This window comes from Chelmon rostratus, chromosome 15, assembly GCF_017976325.1.
Source record: "Chelmon rostratus isolate fCheRos1 chromosome 15, fCheRos1.pri, whole genome shotgun sequence".
NCBI lineage: Eukaryota > Metazoa > Chordata > Actinopteri > Chaetodontiformes > Chaetodontidae > Chelmon > Chelmon rostratus.
Genome location: NC_055672.1, coordinates 3,864,600 through 3,888,985, shown reverse-complemented (window position 1 = coordinate 3,888,985; position 24,386 = coordinate 3,864,600). Strand labels below are relative to the sequence as shown.

Sequence of the window (24,386 nt, the reverse complement as noted above, 5' to 3'; positions counted from 1 at the left end):
CAAGAAGTACGAAACCAATCTCAGACTGTCCAATGCAAGACTACAGCCAGCAGCCGGTTAGCTTAGCTTAGCATAAAGATTGGAAACAGGGGCAAACAAGAGCTTAAATCTGAAATTCATCAATGTTAATTCTGAGGTTATTTACAACTCATAAAACACAAAACATTTATAAAAGAAGTATGGTTTGGCATTGATTTTGCTTCTAAATGAGATTTTTAATAGAAAGACATTTTGTAAGGTGTCATGATGTTAATTGTCAGAACTGGGGAGAAGACGCAAGTAAGCAGGGGGTGATCACACACACCTCTATAAACAGTTATCAGGTATAAATAATGACTGCATACGGCAGAGAAACAAGCTACAATCATTGGGCTGATTATGAATATGATCAGGACTTCACAGCTGATCGCAATAAGCTGGACCTCGTCTGTTCCAGCCTGGGTCAGCTGGTCTGACAGTCAGGAGATAGACAGCTTGTGGTGTGGGAAGGGTCTAATATTTTGCCTTCTTATGTAAGAAAAATATTCAAATGATGTCATTAGCCAAAAACCAGGATGTAAGTACTGCAAAGGTGATCAATGAGTGACATTTACTTTGGCATCTGCCTCACTGGGCTTGAGTGCGGAGCCACAGCTCAGCTGAAGGTTACTTCTGATGATGTTCACTCGCCTGCAACTCCCTCTTTATTGTTCTTTGTCTCCATCTCAATTTAGCATTTTTCTGCCCGTTTCTTTGCCTTTTACATGCAAATTGCAGCACAATTAGCAAAATTGACTCTTTTTGCTGGATATCCGTTGGTACAAGAACACATTTGGTTTTGCGTTCATGCAGAATTACGGTCGTTGCCTTATGAAAGCACTCCACCTACAGTCCAGTGTGTTGTCCTCACATGCTCCTTTCTGACTGTCCAGACTAAGAATCTGTGTATGTTGGTTGAAATGCTCGTCATATGGTGTCTCCCCTTTGCAGGTTTTAATAATCTTAAAGACTGCAAACATTTAAGGTTGCATTAGTTCTGCAGGAAGAGCTTGTTATCATTCACTGAGTTGTTGGCTAGCAGTTGAGCGCTACACTTTGAAACCGACGTTGATCAGTCTTTGTTAGCTAGCTGATATGCTAAGATATTTAGTATAAAGTTAACAAGCTAGCATCCAGTCACAAAAAAAAAAAACAGGTGATTACAAGGGAGTGTGACAGTAATTGAAGTGGTAGCATCGTCTGAACAGCTGTACCATTGGAGCTCTCTGCAGGCTTTACAGCTTTCCACACAGACTAGATGAGTTTAATTTTTAGCTAATTTTTGAAGAGCTGCAGGCGGAAAATACACTGACACAATTTCATGATACAGCAGCTTGGATTATTATTTTTAGGAAATAACACAGTGGCTCATATTATAATAGTAATGCCATGCATTCACTCTATTAGGTAACCAAACACAAAACAAAACAAAACAGATTGTGGTGCAAATTAGTAATTGTGGAGCTTATAGAGCATTTATTTTTCCTGAGAAAGAAAAGTGGTTCATTGAAGTTTCAAAGGTAAAAGTTGGATTTAAAGCAAAAAAAAAAAAAAAAGAGAGGAAGAAAAGAAAAAAGATGGGAAAAAAAGGCATCTTGGAGATTGAAGTAAGTAAAAAAAATCACATTTGACAGAACAGAGCCGAGACAGACTTTTCCTGTTCTTCTCAATAAAAAATGTTCCCTGATAAGAGGCCGTGGTAATTTAAGCTCATATGTTTCAATCCAACTCTGGAGAGCAAAACCCATCAAAGTAATTCAGCTTGTACCACCACATGTAACTCCATATTGTAGCTTGTATTGCAGATATGGACGGTGCAGTGTTGTAGGATCCTTTTACCAGTTTAATCTTTTTTTTTTTTTTTTTTTTTAAAGCAACATTGACCAAAACCTTCAACAGCAGCTTCACAGCGCCAAAATGAATACACTGAACACAGTTTTGGTGGCTGGTATTTTACCTACCAGAGGCGCCAGAAATCAATATTTGCCGCCCGGCACGAGTCTCTGACTTACCTCTCGTCGCCGCGACGCCCAGCAGCTTTGCTTGATCTTCCAAACCACGGCGGCCACCAGCAGCAGGGACAGGAAGCAGCTGTGGACAGACAGGAAGAGGAAGAGACGAGTTAAAAACGAGCAACGAAGAGGCAAAATGACAAAAGCTGGGAGCTTTGGGAACGTCTGAGGTGCATTCGTAGCTAAGAAGCGCATGACTCCTGCATGACTGTACACATATCAGCTTCAGTCATACATAAATTAATCAGTGAGTGCTGATTTTCTCCTTCGAGCTCATGCATATTCATGCGTGTTGTGGTCTGACAGCGCTCGCCAGGAGAGCCGATTACAGCCCACATCGATCTGTATTATTTTTAATGAGCTACAGGTCTGATGCTTGCGGACAACCCCTCCTGACAACAAAGCCATAAGCTGTCTGCAGTTTTCTCTGTCTGTACTGTACATCAACAGCATGTTATAACGAGAGAAGTACCACCGACTGATCAAGAGCATGAGAAGTTATCCAAATACCTTCTGTCTAGATAGAGTCAATACTCCAGCCTGCACGTACAAATGTCACCACATGCAGAATCGTCAAGGTTACAGTATAGAAAACACCTGAGGACGACGTCACTGGTGTACGAGGTGCAATGGTGTCAAACAGAGGAAGCAGCTGTCCGGAGACGTGGAGTTATACGAGAAAAAAAAAAAAAAGGGTTAACCACGCCTTCCAACGTGAGAGAGCCAAGAGGTTCATCAGGGCACCATCGTGGGTGCTGAGTCAGACACACATGATTGTTTCCTGTGTCAACACCTTCCCATGCGTACACACACCTCCGTTCGCTAACATGCTCTGACTTCGGCTGTGAGTTTGGAGATTATTTCATGTCCCGTATTTATTTCTGGATGCTTCTCCTCCTCTGGGTTTTGACGTTAAGCAGCGTCTTTGTCATCTTGATTTGTTTTTTTTTTTTCTGAAATCTCCTCCTTTGGCTGGATAGGATTTGGGGATTTTTTTTTTATTTCTGCCTGAGCACATTTTTTTTCCTTCTCCATTTTCCAGTATTTTTCACATTCGTGCAAATAAAATATACATGGAATCAAAAGCTTGAGTGTTCTTTGCACTCTACACTGAAATCGCCTAGAGGTGATGAAGGTAGGGGTGTCACGTCTTTCTGTGTGTGTGTTCCCTGTCTTCCTCCACTCCCCCTGGCTGCTTTCACACCTGCACTTAGGTGGCGGTGAAGAAGACGCTAGAAAACTGCAAAGACAAAGACAAAGATGGAGAGAGAGAGAGAGAGAGTGCATGTGTGTGTGTGTGTGTGTGTGTGTGTGAGATGCACAAATACATCAGTGACAAAATCTTCATTCCCTGACTGACGAGCTTCTCGCTGATCTCCTGTCAGCGTTCCTGTTGCTCTCTGGCTCGGACTTCCTATATTTCAGCTCATGTCAGTGTTGGCAACTGACTGCTGATGAGCTGAGTATCAGCAGCATGCTGGCAAAAAGCCTGAACACCCAACATCATACAAGTCTTTCCCAAAACTTGAAAACTGAGCAGAGAAACACTGAATTAAAATGTCACATTAAGACATAATAACATATGTTTACTCTGAGCTATGGATGCATTTATATATGGTTTCACATATATGGCTCATTATATATGGACTAATGAGCCACAGTTCACTTCAATAACTAGAATTACCACCTTGTGGTCGATCGCCTCCACTAACCGATCAAGCTGCATGACATCCAAGTCTGTCCAGATTCATCTAATATATGTAGAGAAGACTTTGAAATGGAATGAAATGGATGACTGTGTATGAATTATGATCATTTAGACACATGCTGTGTTCACTTTGAGACTATTTTTCCAGAGGAGTCCAGAGGGCTGATGGAGAGCTTCATCACATGGTGCAACAACAATCACCTGAAGATCAATATCAGCACAACCAATCAGCTCGTGGTGGACTATAACTGTTCAAATATGGATGCTGCTGCAAAGAAGCTACAGAGTCTAAAACGGGGATGTTTCACACACATCTTGACCTTTTCTAAAATGTCATCACATTTTATCCTGCGAGACGTTTCTGTGAAAGTTTGTCATTATTAGCGTGTGAATTCTGGAGTTCCTGGCAAAAAGGTGTTTTGTGTCTGTCAACAACAAACTAGAAAATGCATGAAAATCTCCATAACACAAACTCTGTCACTGTTTAGTCTGTGATCACTGTGCACGCAGCAGCGACACGCAGTAATATTCACAGTCTAATTCACCGTTCACACATTAACACCCTTTTTTACATGCTTTCCAGTGCAATGCAGTGACATACTGAACGTAACAGAAAATAGTTGACGGTGTAAATGACGTTAATCAGGTTTTATTTGATGTGTGAACGAAACACTGCATGTGTGTGTCTATACTCTGTTTGTCACGCACATGCACACTTGTAAAATTCTGATCAGAAGCTCTGTTAACTGTGCACATGGTGAATGAATCCGCTTTCTTCAGAGGAATCCAGCTGGAAAACTTCTCCACTTTCCTACCTCGATCGCAGAAGCCGGGTTTCACATTTACACGTTTTTTTTTTTTTTAAGAAATCAGGCTCCTGCAGAGCGCTGACTGCGGCTGACATTCAGTGCTTTCTTTTGTGCAGATCCAAATGATACTGAGGCATTTAATATTTACAACTGAGCGTTTGCTGCTTTGACCGGTTCATAAAGGAGCCCACAGTTCACTGGAACTCAGGTGATCATTTATGCATGTTAATATACGCACACGCTTTGATTTTTCACTGTTTCCCACATATAAATGCTAACAATTCAATACCATGTCCTGCAGTTCTAATTGGCTGGAAGTAAAAGTACAACACAGCTTTTTTATTGCAGCTAGAGGCTATTTTTAACGAAGAGAGAGACCCTGCTACTCCCACGAGTCCGCCGGGTCTCTGTATTTGATGCAAGATCACCTGGATTGATCAGTGGGGTCTTTGATTGATTAAACTACATTGAGGCTGCAAACTGTTGACTTATATAAATATTCAGTCTTTGCTTTGTGTTCCAAGTGCAGCTGATTTCACAGGAGTAATGTGCATGAATTCACTTTCAGGAGTTAGAAGCAGATTTAATCAGAAAATTCACGTTGATGCGAAACTTTTTTTGTATACGTTTCTTCACAGATGAGCTCAGGTTTAATGGACAATTCCCTGTTTTTGACATTCTCCTGCGAAGGGCTGGTTCTACATGTGACAGGAAGAATGTAATTCCAATACTCCCCCTTCATTTGTTTATTCCAGTTCCCCCGCAGGCTCCCATCAGCTCTCCACCCACCCTCACCAGAACTGGAAAATGGCTCACAGCTGTACGTACTGTATCTCCTGCATCTCAACAAACTCTCCCTGTTGACAAAGCAATAATGAAGCAAAGCAAACAAGAAAAACAAGATAAAGGAAAGAGAAAGCAGAAGGAAAAAGAAGAAGCAGGAGTCTGGTGGTGAGACCGCCCGCTCCCTCATGGATTTTTCTCCAAACTTTCACCACCTTTTCAATCTAAACGCCTTTGCCCGTTTTAACACCGGCTGTGATGCATTCAGATCTTTATTCATCCCCTTGCCCACCCTGTGTGGCTCTTTAAACTGCCACCCATTCAAAAAATTCCCTTATCTCTGCGGGCTGTAGAGGACTCTTAAGCGATCCATCCGTTCAGCCATCTTATTGATCTGGCTTCCTGCTCGCTGCTTAAAGAGCGACATGGTTCTGATGAATGACCCGCGTGAATAGATATCAGCCCCGCATCAAAGGCCTCCCTGCTCAGCGGGGTGGGAGGGAAAGGAGAGAGGGGAGGAGGAGGAGGAGAAGGAGAAGCAAAGACAAAGGGACAGAGGGAAATGGACAGTCATGGTGAAAGACGGAGAGATAAGAGATTAGAAAGTGCAAGCTGGAGTTAGAACAATGAGACTAGAAACAGATGCAAACGGAAGCTGACTGACAACAAAAGGTTTGAGAAACACATCTTTGTCCAGCAAGCTGCAACAAGACACGACCACATCTGGACGTCTGGGTAGTTTGCAAAGTTTATATCTGCACAAGGAAAAAGGTGAACCTTTGCAGCCAAGTTCTGGTCATCCAACTGATATTTACATTAACAGCATGTGTATTCTGAAAACGCAGTCATTCTGGATGTAGCCACACCCCATAAAAACCCCATAATATTGTTAGTTAAGTTGTCTGAACTATTAGTTTATTTAGTCGGAGGAAGAGCATAACAGGTGATGCTCTGCTCTACGTTTCACTTCGTACCGCTGATGTTTTATAGGAGCTGGATAAGGCATCCTCGTTCAGCCAAATTTTCCCAGTGGCCACTTGTGGTACTGCAAGATTCAAGTTTTCTTTATTGTCATTGAGCATGACATGTCAATGAAATCTGCATTGCAACCCCCATGTTAGAACCAAGATAATAAGAAAGATTCTAAAATAAAATCAAGATACTAGAATAAAAAAAACCAACATGCAATAAAAATATTCGTACATGCAATTAAAAATATACCAGAAATGAAAAGACAAGACAATAAAAATATACTAAACAATAAACAATAAAAATATACCAGTGAAATGTATCAATATACTAAAATGTACATAATTTAGTTAAGTGTGTGTGTATTTAAATGTTAAGTACACAGAAGGTGCAGGTGGAGGTGGAGGTGAAGGTTTTCCCCATAGACCAGCACTGTAATTGTGACTATTCGTCTTATATACTTTTAAGCGATGGTAGTTTATTCTTTGTAAAACTTTTCTAAACCCCCCAAAAAGTCCTTTTGTTCTGAATGACGTCACCCACAGCGGTGAGCATGTGCGCTCGTGTCGTGTCTTGGGATTGGTTCACACAGCCCAGCATGGCCAGAGACATGATGGGATTACACGACTCCACATACCCCCAGAACTTGAAAGCCGGAAACTTTTTTTGGCGAGCAACTCTTACTGGACTGAATAGGTGCCATCTTTGGGTCCAGCTCTTATAATACACCCATGGTTTGCGCTCATTGTATTCAGACTGCCAAAACTGAGAGCGAGCAGCTTTGATTATCACAGGCATGAGAATCCCGATTGCTGCCTCAAAAGTAGTTACACAATTCCTCTTGCATGCTCAAATCATCTGTTACGCTCACGATTCTGTCCTCCCTGACGCACAAATCTAATTCTGCGCTTACAAATCCGTGCCTGTGCGCTCTCAAAGCGCAGGCCGAGTTGCGCTCAAAATTTGTTTTGTGCCCTCTCAAGTCTTTTGTTGTCGCTATACTTCTATAGGCGGAGACCAAAAGACGAAGACTGAGAGAGAAACATACAGAAAGGAACAGCAGAGAGACGGACACAGGCACAAAGGGAAGAAGACGCAGATGGAAACAGGCAGAGCAGTGCGCTTCATTTGATCTCCACTTCCACGAGGGAAGCTGGCCAAGTCAGTCAGGCTTCAGCTCCCACCTCCCCCCAACCGCTCCATCACACCCTGCGCTCCCGCTCTCACAGGGAATCCAAATGAGCATCCAGCGGCAGATGCTGCCTCACCAGAACCACCTGCAGCAATCACGCTCCACCTCCTGGTCCGAAGCGCCGCCGTCACCAAAACTCCACAAGTTTGACGCCACCGCACGTTTTAAAAGTGACGTTCGAGTGAGAGCTGAAGGATGATGATTCAACTGTTTGAGTCTTTGACACAGCAGCCAATATAAATGAAATGAGCGCTGAACACATGCAAAAGCATCAAAGAGTCATGAGCTGGATCCTAGAAGATAAATATAAACCCGTATTCACTGCAGCTCACAGGCCCACAAAAGATTCTGCACCAGATACCCACACAGACGCAGCGTCACGCAGCCTGAAGGGCAACACCGCCCGACGCTCGCCGCAAACACATCCGTCTCCATTAAACGACCCAGTAATTGAGCACATTGTGGTGCTTGATGCTACTTTAACCTGCCTGAGCTAATTAGACCGACAGCACTCTGACGGCATGTTCAGGTGAGGCTGCATTTATAGTTAAAATGCTGAGGGGGGGGAACATTTTTGAAAAGCAAAATAAGCCAAAACACTTCGAGTGTGATATCTGTTCTGTTTCTCCCCTCCTCAGCTCAGATGTCAGATAACTTGTCATGAAATGTGACTGAAGTCCACAAATACTGATCCCAATGATCCGTTTCACCTCACAGAAGAGAGCAACAATCATTGCACCCCCCTTAAGGATATATTCCTTATATCTGTGACACAGAACTGTCTTAATGTCATTACTGCAGTGAGTAATTCAACTTAATCAGCTCATTTTTTGCCTCAACCGAACTGAATTAAACTGAATCCAGTTGAATTTTACCTGATAAAGATCTGAGGATTGAAACATCAGAAATAAATATGTTTTTTATTCGTCTATAAGACTTTCTAATCTTTGTGCAACAATGAAATTCTGCTTTTCCACTTATTACTGTATAACATGGAAGTAAATCTATGCAAAGGGACAAAAACAGCCTGTTTGTGATGCAGCAGTTAAAAGTTCTGGCCCTGCTCGAAGGTTGCAGGAAACGTGTCGGACTGCGTGAACTGATGCATCATCTATAAATAAATAATTACTAATATCCAAGTGCAAGGACTGACGAGAAGAAGCAACACACGACTCCTAATTTGAGAAGAGAGCTTTTGGCAGCCACGCAGTCTTTATTTGGACTGATATCTTCTTTAATGGAAAGTATTTCTCTTCATTACCTGTGAAAACAGTCACATTCCACCTGCGCCATGAAGAAGTTAACCCTGATTTTCTTCCCATGAAGGTTTCCTGTGGAGTTTTCACTGAAAACAATCAGTTTTGTTTGCATCCGAGGTTTCTCACCACATCCTGTTGTCTACATGCCCAAGGCCGAAGTGTTTTGAAACCTGGTGTGTTAATTTTGCCAGGTGGTCTTCTTCTGCTCTTTTTATTGCAGCACTGCTGCCACCAACTGTTCCTCCCTCAGAGTCTGCAGAAGTGTCAACCACCTATTGGTGCTGTGCATCGGCCGGTAGACGACATAATACAATGTGCGGTGACTCCTAGTGGCCAAAAACTAATGTGCAGAAAAAACTATTTTCTCTCCTGTAAACACATACTGTAGCTCAAAAATCAGGCAATTATGAGCATTTTGCTTATATGCAGTTCTTTCACCTGCTATGTTGATTTGCTCCATAAAAGAAGAGTTAAAAACCAGGTTTTTGCATCCAGATCTATTATGCATGTTGCATGTTTCTTGCCATGATAACATTACTGACATGATTAGCATGCGTTAATATACTTTTGCAGTTGAATGTTGCTGTGCACGTTGAGCACGTAGCTTCTCTGCCTGTATGCACCCTTTAATCTAATGCAATACCTTTGATATGTTTGTCAGCTGAGTTGTAAATGCATGCCGAGCCTAAGGAAATGAAAGAAAGATGATAGGAAGAGAAGGCTGAGTCTCATGAATCAGTAGATAATACGCTAATAGGGGAAAATCTGATCAGGGAGAACAATGATGCATCTTTCCCCACTTTATGTTGAGTATTCTTGGGCAAAATACTACCAGGTGGGACATTTAACCAATCAAGAAATATGTTGATACGGTTTCTTGCAATAAGTTAGTGACACCTTTCCACCTGTATCACACTAATTTCTGTAGCAGCTGTCCTTTATTTCTATGTGCACAATACTACTGAACACTATAAATATAGAACCCCGATCCCAAAAAAGATGGAAAGCTGTGGAGAACAAAAAACCATTCTGACATAAACTCAACTAAAAATAGCACAAAGATAAAATATTTAATGTGATTCCTCATCAGCTTCATTGATTTTTGTAAATATCTGCTTATTCTGAATCTGATGCAGCAACATGTTTCAAACAAGTTGGGACAGGAGCAACAAAAACACCTGTTTGGATCATTCCACAGGTAAACAGGTTGATTGGTAACAGATGATAGCATCATGATTGGATATGAAAGAAGCATCCTGGACAGGCTCAGTGGTTCACGAGGAGCGAGGATGGGGCGAGGTTGTACTGTCAGTGCGTTTTCTTGCAATATACAGAGTGATGCAGCGTGGTTTCTTTAGCTGTTCGATGCTCAATAACGGAAAAATAAGGAAAGTGTGACTGACGGCAGGAGAAAACTGGCAAAAACTGCATGTGTGTCGAGCAAACCTTTGACAAAAACAGGTCAAAAAATGATGAAAGCTGTCCGTTTCAGCAGAGACTGGAGTGTGTAAAGAGGGCCGGAGAGCGAGTGTATTATAGCCACTAGCTGCAGAAGCCGGAGAGGTGAGCTCTGACATGTCGTTGGCTAACCTGACAGTAAGACAACAGCCACAGGGCAAACACCAACAGGCCGGCTCTATTGTCTGCAGCCAGCTGAATACTAATCCAGCAGCCTGACTGCCTGCCGGCTGCTGCTGGCTTTTACTCCGGGGTGGGAAATTAAACCTGCTCACCAGCCAAACGCCATTCCATTTTCACTACGGCCGATAAATCCACTGAACCGCACGCTAACCAGCAGTCGCTCAGAGGTCCTGTTCTGACCCGCACTTGCCGTCACACTAAACCCTGCGGCACCGTGGGTGGTGGGACACTTCCAAGAAGTCTAACCCACCTGAAATAGATGCAGGGCTCAGCATGTCGCGGAATACAAATTTCTGTATAATCTCCTCAGGTGTGTATTGTTTGTTTACACGCTCCTTGCACAAAGGGAGCCGGGAAAAGTGACTCCATTCTCTCCTTTATGTTTGGGCGGGGGGAGAAAAAAGCGAATTTGAATTTGGCATGTCCTCACAGCCAACATGGCAGGTTTGCAACCATAAAGGAAGCAGGCTGCTGCCGTGTGCACAGGTTACCTGGCTGAACACACAGCACTGTTCACTTCCATGGATGTTAATTACTTACAGATAATTAAATTTGCCACAGACAGTTATCGAATCACCCTCTAAAACTTGTTAAGACGACAGGCTGCAGCTAATTAAAACCTGAAAACTGCCCTTTTCAAAAATTGGAATTTCAGTCAAACAAGAGTAAATCATTTTGCGCTAATGCAGCTGCAAAGTGTGTCCTCATATCCATCTGTAGGAAGCTATTTGAGACTGGGAACCTGCTAAATGTGGATTTAGTTTACTGCCTGTCCGAGATGTAATCTAGGAAAAGAAGCAGCAGTGGGTACAAAAACTGCAGTGAAAGAAGGACAAAAGCAGCTGAGAGAATATGAGGAATTACAAAACGATTGTTGAATAAAGAAGTAGAATCCTCCTAAAAAGCCTCAGCGAGCCGAGTGTCTGCACCTGTCATCCTGAGCAGGTGAAGAGATCAGACCAAAAACAAAGTGAAGAACGAGTGCTTCTCCACGAGCCGTATGACAATCCTGCAATGAGGGCCGGAGCACGAGGAGTCCAAAGACGATGCTCCTCATCTGTTTTTGCAAGCCGTTGCTTTCGCAAACCTGCCAAAACTAATTTCCACAGGAAGAGCGCTGCAGCGTGGAGGGAGGGAGCGGACGCGGGGCTGATGGGATGGGAGGAAAAGACTTTGACTCCCTCTCGGGACTCCCCTGGAGTGCTCTACAGCCCAGTTCATGTTCCTATTGCTCTCCTCCCTGCTCATTACAGGTGAGGAAGAGGAGGAGGAGCAGCGGAGAGTGGAGGCTCTGAGTCAAACCGACTGATGTGATTCATTTATTATTAATCAGACGCAGAGCGCCTTCTCGCTCCTCGCGGACCTATCGGGGGAAGGTTTAGCCGCGAGGTGCTTCTTGCACTCGCTATCTGCTCCATCTTCCACTTCTATCTCTCTCCTGCTCCTCGCTGATGACCTGACAATGAGGTCAGATACAAAGAGAGAGTGTTAAAGAATGCAAGAGAGGGGGAAAAAAGGAGGTGGGCCAAGAGGTGGAGAGAAGGTGTGAAGAGAGAGGAAAAGCAAAAACGAAGGCAGACAGGGGAGAAAGATGAAGAGAAGGCTGGGAGTGTGGAAGGAATATGAAAGACGGACGGCAAAGTGAGCAACAGGGGAGCAAAGAGAGGCAAAAAATAAGAAGACACGCAAAGGCAGGGAGGTAAACGGACAGGCGGTGATGAAGCAGGTTCAGGTAGAGATGGAGGGAGGAAGAGGAGGCAGAGACTCACAGAGAGAAAGAGAAAGCTTGGAGAGAAGCACCGGCAGCAGCCCCTGCTGTGTGCCCGGGGAGGCCCCTTAGGACAGGCAGGCGGTTTGAATGCATGTTGAGTGTCTTTACCCACCCAACCCCACCCCTCCAGCTCTTTCTCCTTTTCTCAGGTGTCTCGGGGGGGGAGAGAGAGGGTGTCTGCTGTCAATCAACACCAGAAGGAGCAAGCTGAGGGCAAACACCTCACCGAGGGAGTGCATGTGTGTTCAAACAGTGTGCGTGTTACCAGAAAGCAGCCCGGCTCACGTGCAGACGTCTGCTTTTACATTTCAGCGGCGTGAAAACAGAGAGCGGGCGACGGAAGGAAAAGAGGAGATTTTTGCCGACTGAGATGCAAACACACACCACCCACGACGCAGATTTCTTTATTTTCCCTTCTTTTTCTGTTAATCACCTCGCAACCCTTTGAAGAGGTCCTGGCCTCCATGTTGGGAAACAGTGTTTTCATCTTTAAGCTGTCAAAACCGATGATAGCTGAAAAGTTCCCATCACAAGTTTCTAGAGCCCGAGGTGTCGTGCTGCGACAAGCCGCGAATTCTCACATCGGAGAATCCGAAACCTGAACCAGTTTTGCCTTTTTGCCTGATAAATGACTTAAACAGATGGAAGCCACTACATGAGGACTTCTAAAATGTTGACATAATCTTTAACTTGTAGAAAAATTATCATTCGGACACCACTGGAGCTGCTGAAGTCTGAAATCCTGCTTGATTCACTTTCTGTCAATCAAATAATTCTTGATTAATTGGCAGCGCCAGTCAGTGAAAATCAACACATATAACAAATGTATGAAACTGGGGTATGAAACAGAACAACGCTGAATAAAAATGACAAAACAATGATGCAAATCAACTCAAAAAAAAAAAAAAAAACCTAAATCTGTTTATAGAACAAAGTTTGAGCAGCATTTGCTTGACAGTTGGATGAAACCACAGCTATGGTTTATGTTGTCCTCCACACTTTGTCCTGCTGTCAATCACCCGTCGCTCGTCCTGTCACCGCTGCCGGTGACGCTGATGCAGGCCGACGCTCGTGTACAAACACAAACGCGCGCGAGGGGAAGCGGCGAGCCCGCGCGCTCCACGCCGCGTATCACAGTCGGGGTCAGTGCCACTTTCTTTTCGATCAATCATAGTGATGGATCTCTTTCCCAATTTGAAGACAGAAAAGCGCTCCGCTCGATAATGAAGCCACTGAGAACAAATACCACGGGGGAATAATTGGGAATGATCTGTCGGTAGTAAACGGGTCGCAATTTAAATTGACATTTGGAATTGACTTCATTGAGCCGACCCCAACAAGTGCACTCATGCAGGCTGTAGTCCAGAGCTTTAAAGATACAGTAGAGAAACGGCCTCTGTGTGTGTGTGTGTGTGTGTGTGTGTGTGTGTGTGTGTGTGTGTGTGTGGCACAGCTCAGAGGGCACACAGCACCACTGAGTGGCCAGCTGCCTGCTATGTTTGAATAAAGAGTGTTTTTGCGTGCATGCATGTGTGTCCGGGTGTGTGTGTGTGTGTGTTTAAGTGTGTACAAAAGACTGAGCTTGTGTATTTGAGAGAATTTCTGTGCCAATGTCTAAACCTGCAGATGTGTTTAAGAGGCTGAGCAGAGAGATGATGATCACAACAACAGAATGATTTATTCTCTGTTGCAGACTACTTGCAGCTGCCAAAATATGCATGAGTGGCCACTATGAGACCTGAGACCTACACAGAGGCCCAGTGTGTGTATGTGTATCTGTGTGTGTGTGTGTGTGTGTGTGTGCGTGTGTGTGTGTGTGTGTGAATGGCTGCGGACTCCTATTGGAGAGCAAATGGTCAAGCTTTTATTTCTTTGTGCCTTCATGAATATAACAATAAATCAACATTAGTGTGGTGTGAATTACATGGAAATGGGTGCTGCTGAATCCTCAAAAGCAAAATCAAGACAAGTGCAGCCCTCCAATCATCTAATCATTAGTAAATCATTTAACTCAAGTTCCGTTGCTGTCTTGATTTTAGTCCAGTTCTTGAAGGACCACACAGCAAAGTCTGTTTCCCTGCTGCGACTTTGTGTCAATTCAAAGGGCTGGTTCACCCACATAACAGAGAAGTGGCCTCTGGATTGTGCAGAGAGACAATGCTGCTGCTCTGTTGAGCAATAATTAATGCCTAATTCTGGGAGCTAGTGTTATTAAGATTGTAATTCATGTACAACAACTTCCTTACTTACTATCAATAATCAGTAATTAGGAGGTTATTCAAGGAAAACTATTGTGTTGTGGTCATGCATCATAAGGTATTAAGTGCTTTATAATGACTAATAAAGAGCCAATAGGCTACCAGTATGCATGCTAATAAGCAGCTAGGTAATGGTGAATATGTATCTTAACATAAAGTGTTGCCAAAAGTCCATTTACCTCCATTGTCCGAAGCAGATATCTCAAAGCTAAACTGAACCAACCCTTTAAGACCCTGGGTTGGGTTAAGTTGATCATTGATTATGTAAATTATGTTTAATAGCTTTGCATTCATGATTCTTGATCTATGAGTTTCTACTGTATATTTATGTTTTAACTTCTGAAAAGTCATCAATCCAGGCACAGTTTAGGCAACAGTACTGTTTGAAAAATATGATTTCAGCACCCGTGTCCAAAAAGAAACGAAAGCTTCGACTGTGTCAGCATAAGGGGTTAAAAGCCCTGCTGGGGTGGATGGGAGGAGGAGAGGAGGGTGCGGTGAAGGTGGGGGGTAGACAGAGGAGGAGAGCGACATACATGGCCAGCATGCTGACTCCAGAGACCTGGGAGTGGCGACACTAATCACCTCTCTGCCTTAACGAGATAAATGGTTCAGAGCAGGGTCGGTGAGTGGAATAACACTGCTGCCCACTCTCTACTGCTGCATGCTGATGGTGGGGGGCGGTGATGGTGGAGCGCAGGGTCTGGATAGCGATTATGGGCCAGATTTTGATGATGTTGCTCAGATTCTCACAATAGCAACCGAACATGAGCAGGAAAACAAACGCGTACAACTTGTCTGTTTCTCGTAAGAGACTTTAAATCTCCTCGACGGCAGCGGGGTGATTCATTCATATCATTAAATCCCAGCCGCCCACACACCCGCCCTGACTTGGCCCAGGGCGGGCAGCCCGCTGGTACCCCTTCTTTCAATGCCTCCGCTCCAAATTATGTCTCCCCAGTGTTCAAACGGCATGCAACGCAGCATAAATTACTCATCATTTTAAACACACAGCCGTGATAACACGCCGCAAAGTGAGGTGGATTATCATTTTTAAATGTGAATTCTAATAATTCATCTGAGCGAGGATGACGTTTTTCAAAGAGGTGTTGAGGCGTCTGTGCTGATTCACATGAGCTCCGTGTGGGTCTATGGTCATCACTGTAATGTCAGGGAAAAAGATTTTGTGGCGTCCTTGTAATGGACAAAGCTGACATTATTTTATATTTCTCTTATCTCTCTCAATACTTTCTCAATACTGCTCTCTGGGTACTCTGTACCTCCTGACGAAGATGTTAAGCTTTAAAATCGAGTCGCTAATTACAAAGTGATTTCCTGACACACCTGGACACTGCAGGTTTTAGCAAACGTTACTGAAACAGACTTAAATAGTGCATTTGTAGGGGACTATTTTCTGTTGCGCATTAATACACACTTGGTGCTCCGGGGAGCATTTCCAGCAGCAGAAAGGTGTACGTGGGATGCGAGTTCTGTATCCATGCTCATTGTTATGGATGAACTTGTCACCACTGTGTGGCTCATTGACGTCTTTTCAATAGTTTGTGGACAACAATGGAGCTCGATGCACAGAGGAAGAAGACGTGTGAGGCTTTGGATACACAGAAAATACTTTTTGGTCCTTTCATGGGATTTGTTGATAAGAATAATGGAGAATATCACCTGGTTTGATACTTTTAATGGTGCTCGTGTATGCTTCAGTGGGTTCTTGGGTCGAGCGAAGGGAACTCTCACACTGATTGGAAAGATTTTCCACGAATAAGACATGAATTTAATGAGGCGTGAGAGCTGTTATTGAACGGTTTCCTCAAGTCCACCACGGACCAGTCAACTTGCATTTGCTACAGTCAACCTCAGAGCCTGCAAATATGAACACGACCGGCCAAAATGACACGTGAATTTTGGCTGGCATCACATGCAGGACTTCATGCGCTGATCATCACTTTTCAAATCTCAAGAGTCACGCTTTTCATCGCAATTTACTGCACTAAGCCAGGGCCTGCTGATGTCACTGATTCTGACTGTAGTTGGCAAATTGCCTCTGCTGCAGCCGAGTAACAGGAACATTGTGATTTGTTGAAACAATGGGAAACTCTCAGCTGTTGTCTGGTTAATATGCTCACTCACAGCTAATTTGCACCACAAAGGTAAGCTCACTGCAGTGGTTAGACCTGATAAAGTCTGTTTTTATAATATCACAACAATATTAAAAGTCAGCAAGTGTACTGAAGATTCATATTAGCTTCAGGTGAACTTTGAAAACGCCTTTTTGCTTACAAAGAGGACTGTGGATTTTCTTACCATGTAGTCACTGTAGAATATATCACTTCAGTACGTAGACAGGGATGACTACATCATCCCATAAGTCTTTCAATGTACATATGGCACATGAGTCTTAAAATAGACTTGAATCAGAAGCTTTTCTTTAAGGGTCCCAAGAAACAAACTCAAGTATCTTTGACTAGTGACGCTTTGAGGCGCACAACACCGCCAGCAGCAGAGCTTCAGTCCCTGCTGGGACCAGCCATATACTGAAAATGATGATATGTAAGCACTAACGTTGGATGGAAGTGCCCACTAGAACACATGATTTATTTTAATATCAGCTGCTGAGCAGCACCGATGTGCCAGGGAGGTACACTCTCAGGGGAAGCAGAATTTTCTGGGACATCAGGCATCGGTGGCACGCTGGCTATTAGAGCCAAGTTTTTAAGAAGTAAACACCACAGCGGGGCCTACGTGTGGTCAGTGTTCTAGAACGGTAGTTCAGAAACTGTTTTCCTTCCCTAACTTTGATGTATCCATCAAAAATAAAAATAAACACCGATCCCCCAGCAGAGAGCTGGGATCCCACTGCAGGTTAGAGAGGTTGAAAAACCTGACAGCTATATCTTTGCGCCTTGACCTTGCTCTCTTTCCAGTATTATAGTTGCATGAAAACATTATGTCCCTCTTGTTTTGCCCACACTGCTGTAAACTGGTTTACTCTGCAGAAGTCGCTGCTACACTGAAATATAAACCCTTGGCTGAATAGGACATTAAAGTGTTCTTATGCAATTGTGTTAATTATATATTTGAGTACCATTAATTCTCCACGACGCACACAGATGTAACCTCTGCAGGTTACATTTCAAATGCACCACCGCTGAACACTGGCTGCACAAACAAGATCAACTATTCCGATACAGATTCACATAAACAAACTTTTTTTTTCCCTTTTGACGGAGCTCGTAACTGGTTGGGTGAGAGAGAAATGTAGGGTACAAGCTGTATTAAGTCAGACTTCAAAAATAACCACAACTGCAGTAATATTTCCATGACAAATATGTCCCAGTGCGCAGCGTTCAAAAAGTTGCATTTCATGATAGCTCTTTTAGCTTCCACCATCCAGCAGTCTGGACTTATGTAGCCAAGAAATTTGTCATTCAGGTCACTATTACTTCAAAGGGCGCTTGCTTTAGCAGCAGCCAAGTTTTAAATTAAAAACATGACAGCTTGAGTGGGGGGAAAAAAAAAAAACAGCTCAAGAATACATTTTCATTGCATTTCCAAATATGTTTTGGAAATTTTTACATTCTCCAGGGCTTTTCCAGGCCTGGAAGAGAACATTACATTTGCACAACTAGCGGCAACATTCAATTTGTAAAACATTCATGAAAAATATTTCATAAATGTTGCAAACTGTGAAAGCAAACTGGGAGAAAAAAAAAAACGTTAATCCACTTTTGAAAGGTGTAACTCAACACAACGAGTCAGAGGTGAGAAGCTGCTGAACAGCTGGGTGTGGATATGTGACTGCATCTTGTTGCTGTTAAAGCTGATGTTTAATGCTTCTGTTCTGTGGCTGGAGAATGCTGGTGGGGGTATCTTAACTGGCGCGGCAGATAACGGGATGGCACCACCTTCATCTGTCCCCAAAGGGAACACGGCACAGCGAGGGAGAAGGAACAGAGAGCGAGAAAGAGTGAGATTAAGACAGAGAGGAAGTCGGAGTGGAGAAGAGCAAACAATTTCCACGTTAATTAGCATCCCTCTCCTCCCCCGCAACACAAACAATGCGGCGCCCACAGAACCAGAAGCAAACAGGGACAAGGCTGCGAGCTCGCTAACTTTAGGTCTCTGCTCATCTGTGCTGAATCAGTGGCAGGAGGAATACACATTAAAAAAAAAAAGAGTGAGCTGTGGGATTAAGAGCCAGTCAGAGGGAGTGGTGGGAGGCTGGGAGGAAAGAAAAGAAGAGAGAGAGAGGGAGGAGGAGAGGGGATGGAGCAAGGGAGATAAGTGGAGGGAAGCAAGGGACAGAAGAAAGGAAGCACAGGGAGAAACAGAGGAGGAAAACAGTGCAGAAGAGGGAGATGGAGAGCTCGAGATAAAAGGAGAATGAGAGGAGGAGAGCATCGGGGGAGGGATGGGAGAGAAGCAGGGAAAGGGTGAGAGAGAAAGGGAGAGGGAATGTAAAAATGATGAGTGAAGGAGGAACAGAATAGGAGAGGAGGTAAGAGATGACAGGGGAGAGGAGAGGAGAGGAGAACAGAAGGGGGAGGTTGTGAGGCAGGAAAAGAAAGAAGGAGAAAAGGTGATAGAAAAGAGGGAGAAGGAGAAGAGAAAAGTGGAGCGAGTGACACAGGGAGGTAAGAGAGGAGCTGCTCTGTGCATGGATCGCTGTGATGCCTGCTTCCTGCACACAGCAGGCGCAGGGTTGCATGCTTCGAATGCTGACGTGCAAACATTCAAATGCTGACGCATGTGTAGAGACACACGAGCATCGTGAGCGAGCAACTGCAGGGTCGGCGTTTGTATGCAAAGGGAGAGGCGAAGAACCGGTGGTCCTAGAGCTTTTAATACCACCCAAAATACACCTGAGAGCAGAGGGGGATTTATTCAGCCCATGCTGAAACATAAGAATACTGAACATCACCGTACTGGCCAAAAAAAAGTAAAAGAGAATCTTTCAAATCGGCCCGCCTGTGCATGGCTGCTCGATCAATAAAAGCCGCATGACTTGGAACAGCGAGCAATTTTTTCAGGGCACTGTGGAGAGCATGCAAAAAAAAGCCTCACGGTTCTCCCTCTGGGTTGCATAGGCACACACAAACACAGTCCACAGGGCACACAGGAGAGGCGAATATACACACGCAGTCAAGCATGCGTGGACCACGCTATTCCACCCAGTTTTCGGTGCCTCTCGTTTCTGGAATCGATAACGCATTACAGCGGTTCCTGAGGAAGTGATGCGGGCCCAGGGTTTCATCGCCGCTCCGAACATGCACGTGTGTTCTGTCCTGCCAGCAAAACCGGAGTCTCCATCAGCACAGAGCTGCGGGTTTCTCTGCCAAGACGCCTTGAGAAATGTATTTTAAATTCTCATCACGAGCCAAAGGTTTCTAAAGACGCCAGAAGCTGCGCGTCAGGGTGAATCACGGGGAAATGTGTGCAGAGCAATGCGCAAGACAAATATATTTCCAACTCCTCTCCATCATATGGAATCGCGGGTTTGAGTATTTGACTCACTGTTGAATAGACAGGCAGTCTAGCCACTTGGTTTTGCTTGATGCCACTCCGTCCTACAGTGATGTAGGAGTAGTCCAAGGGGTTGGGTGTGGTTACAGACACCACACACTTCTGACCACATTCATCATCCAGCCACGACTTCCTGCTACAGGTCTGAAACTTTGTGCTTTGCCTGGCACTTATCCACCACTGCACTTCTACATTGTTGTATTTTACTTGATTTTATCTTCATTCATTTTTAACTTAATTTAACCTATTTTTTTATGTCCATTCTGTCTTTTCTACGTGCAGCTTGTTTTTTCTTTGTTGAAAAGCACTTTGAGCTGCAACTCCTGTATGAAAAGTGCTATACGAATAATAAATTTATTGTTATTGTTATTCATCAGTGACGCTGAGGAGTTTAGAGGGAAAGTCCAGGTTCAGTCTCATGATCAGACGTAATGTTGATATTTGATCATTCTTTAAACAGATATTTTTACATATGAACAATATTTTTGGACATTCTATGTCAATGTAATAATTGTTAATTATTATCATCACAGAATTAACATTAAACTTTGTAGTTCTATGGGGAGATTTAGGCTCTTGTGTGCAGCAGGCTTGTGTGTCTTTCAGTTTTTTGCAGTGTTTTCTGCTCCCTAGTGGCTGAAAAAAAAAAACTTTCTTCAGCTTTAAGTTTGGTAAAAAACCCCCATCATGGTCAAGGTTAGAAAATGAATACTAACTGTTAGCCTGAGATGTTAGCCTACATGCTACCTAAAGGACACGCTGCTTTCTGTTTCGGCGCTGAGAGGTTGGTAATAAATCACGTGCTGTTGAATTAAATGCGGGCAAATTTCTGAGGGACACTGTGCTTAATTAACATTATTGGTGGACCTCTGGCTTCCGCAGAGACGCCATTAAGTAAGCATATGTACTTGTGTGTGCATGATGCGGCTGAATAAAATAAGAGGGTGGGAGTTGCAGTGCGTGCATTTGACCTAACCAGCTCCTGTAAGCCAGTGAGCTGCAGCGCTTCTTTTGTAGATCCATCGCTGCGGTTCATACTGCATCACACACACGTCGACGGCGACTGCTGCCACTTTAACACCAACACATCTCCGGTTTGGAGTAAGTGTATTGCTGCTTACCTGAAGAACGTGACAAAGAACTGCACCAGGTCCATGAAGTTACTGTGCTGGGAGAAGGCGATCTATGAAAGGGAAAGAAAGGACAACACAGTGAGAAATCTGCTTTAATAAGGGAGATTTTAAAACAAGAGGTCAGCATTATACACTCATAAACATGCAAGCTTCAGACTGGAGTCGACCTTGCAGATCTGACAAAAGGCACACTAACGAGGAGGAGAGATAATGCTGCCTCTGCTCACAAAGGCAGACACTGCATATGTATGTAGTGTATACTGTATCGTATATGTACATGCATTTATGACACTATATTGCCAGCCTGTGGCTTTACATAAATTTAACAGACAAATTATATTGCATATATTTCTAGTGGCGCACAAGTTAAATCAGTGCCAAGATAAGGGATTTCCAAAGGTTTTTTTTTCCCTTCTGGTGCTCACAACTCCTAATTCACAATTACTGGGAGGTTCCCAGTATGTCTGCTTATCTGTGTTCCAGACTGCACGCCTGTCAAAGCGACAACACGCCAGCAGCAGCCGGGCCTCTCAGCTGCCCACAGCCTGCGCAAAAAAACACCATTCCTGCACATGTGGGCCGAAATATTCACTTTGTAATCATCACAAGAGCAATTGTACTAACGACATCCTGTCCTAATCAAGGTTGCCAGGGGTGACATTGGCAGTGTCTTACCAACCCCCCCTCCCCCGACACCAAAAATGCCTGACAATGGACACACTCCTGTTGCAACCCAACACTGCCACTCTCTGGGAACATCGGGGCACTGCGCCTCCCGCCTGCAGCAGAATTCCCCTCACACCTTTTCTCCGAGGTGACACCTTGGACCAGAACGTTTCAACGCTCCTGCTTATTATTCCTCTGCAAAGCAGGGATTTGCATACAATTCCAGCACAAAAAAAAGGAGCAGGAGGAAGAAAAAAAAAAAAAGACAAAAGCTGGAATACCCAGCTGTGTGCATGTCAGATTAGTCTATGAATACTTAATACGTGATCAAGAATAGCAATGCATGTGCAGAAAAACTTGATGGGTGAGAATGTGTCTAAATCTATAGTGACTTTACACAAGAGCAACACAGGGCCAAAGGCACTGGCCTCTGTGGTGAGATGACAGGTTGGGGGGGGGGGGGTTGCGTTTTGTGAACGGCCCGGGGTCTAATTTACTTGTGTAGTCAGCACCATCTGGCTCGCTAATGTGTTGCTGTTGATTACAGAATCCTCAGTGTGATAATTTTCCTCCAGACTGTTGAGCACTGAAGAGAAGTTCAGGGTGCCAATACGCCGAGAGAAAACTTTTTAAAAATGTCAGCAGCGTAGATCTCACCGGAACGGTCTGGTGGTGCCGTGGCACCAATGCTGCCAAGATCAAGAGTTTCATGTCAAGCAGATGACAAACATGCAAATATTTCAGGATCTTAACATGTTTTAAATCTGTCAATATTGTTGTTAGGATGAAATCATGAGTCTGCTAGAGATGCTATTCATGATTTTATGCTTGCATGTCTGTTTTTCTCAGTTAATGACATCCTTTGTGTTATTTGTCCTGTGTGGTTCGTCTGTCACTCATTATTATCGCTGATTTTTTAACTCGATGAGGCTTCCCTGTTTAAAGAAAGGCTAAAAAACTGTCAGCATATCATGAAGAATGACCAACATAAGTTCCCAAGTCCCAAGTCATTATTGTAAGATAGCCAATAACTGTAATTCTATCTATATATTATATAATTCATAGTGATATGAAGCAGAGAAAAGCAGAAAATCCTCACATTTGCAAGGCTGGAATCAGCAAACGTAGGCGATTTTGCTCTGTAAATTAATTAAATGACTGATTATCCAAATAGTGAATCGAATCAATTAATCTACTCATCGCTTTAGCACTGTCTTTAACTGTAGGGCACAGGGAATACAGCAGCGGCAGAGCAAGATAAAACATGTGAACCTAACAGGTACTCGCCATTAAGAGAAATCGTTTGGAGTGAATATTTTACTTCCTGTGCTCATGAATGTAAATGGGAGAAAAAAAGTGAAAGGAGTGAAGAAGAAGTAGCGGAGATTTTATGAAAGTGTGAGTGGCGGGGATTCTTTTAAGAGCAAAGCTTGGAATTATCAAAGCAGCCTTGTCGGCTGGTGTACAGAAACCCGGTTCGCTTTGTGACAGCAGCCACACAAAGCCATCTACTTCTCGAGGTGATCACAGACACATAATGCTCTCTTCTAATGACACAATAGCCTCCTTCAAGAGCACTGCTAACTTCCTCAACACGAGAAACACTGACAGGAGCTGCAGCGTCGTGTCATCGCTGCATAACTCTATTTTGAGGAGTACAAGCAGGCCGCCTCGCTGAGAAGATGTGCGATAACGGTTATTGTAGCTAATCTCAAGTGTCAGTCGTGTGCGGCGCTTTGTCACCGAGAAGCGGGCTGACGGCGGCGGCGGGAGGCCCGGGTGACGCTCTCGTTATGCGCCCAGCAGAGGGTGACTCTTTAGGGGCCGCGAAGGATCTCGCAGCGGGGCCTGTCAGCCTGCCGCCAGGCATTAAGTCTGGAAGTTATTCTGCCTTTAATGGCTTCTGACAGCTGCGTGAACCACACTGGAGTTTTGAGGGAACGTGTTGTTATCTGTGCGAGGGAGGGCTGCTCAACAGGTGCCACGGAAAAGGACAGGACAGAAGGAGGCTGAATTTTCAATGTGTGTGTGTGTGTGTGTGTGTGTGTGTGTGTGTGTGAGATGCTTCCATGCATGCAGTCTGTCATGTGGCAGAGAATCACAGGACATTCCTTCATACATTTGGTTATAACGAGAGGGGGATCAAGTCACCAGTCACATGCAGACGAATGTTTTCTTGTGGTACTGGTGTAACAATCTGTCTTCTTTTGGAATTTAATCTATTTTCTAATTTTCCGTGTGTCTTCAAATATTTACAGCCATGCTAGCTGGTGTGGCCACACGGATGGTGAAATCAGTCTGTGTCCACCACGGTGGTTCAAACGGAAGTGAAGGGATGGATTGCTGAAGATCTTATTCAAACATTCATGGTTCCCAGATGATGCATCCTCCAGACACTGGTGATCAGCCGACCTTTTCCTCTCGTGCCACCACAAGGTGCACATTTTTGTTTGTCAATTTCAAAAACTACTGGACTACCATGAACACTGGTGCAGACATTCAACATTTCTTTCTCAGTTTGTACAATAATTTGGTTTATGACCAAATATCTGCAAAACAAACGATTCTCCCATCAGCAAATTAACTTTCTGTTCAGTGCTAATTAGCGAATGTTAGCGTGCTAACTAAG

General features: G+C 44.0%; 1 protein-coding gene across 1 annotated transcript in view; it reads right to left on the bottom strand.

Moving 5' to 3' along the window:
• The window catches only part of atrn (attractin), a 131,226-nt gene that overhangs the window by 43,853 nt on the left and 62,987 nt on the right, over window positions 1-24,386 (bottom strand). The window contains 2 exon segments of the mRNA XM_041953271.1: window positions 2,031-2,109; window positions 21,080-21,141. Of these exon segments, the coding sequence (XP_041809205.1) occupies window positions 2,031-2,109; window positions 21,080-21,141 (141 nt within the window).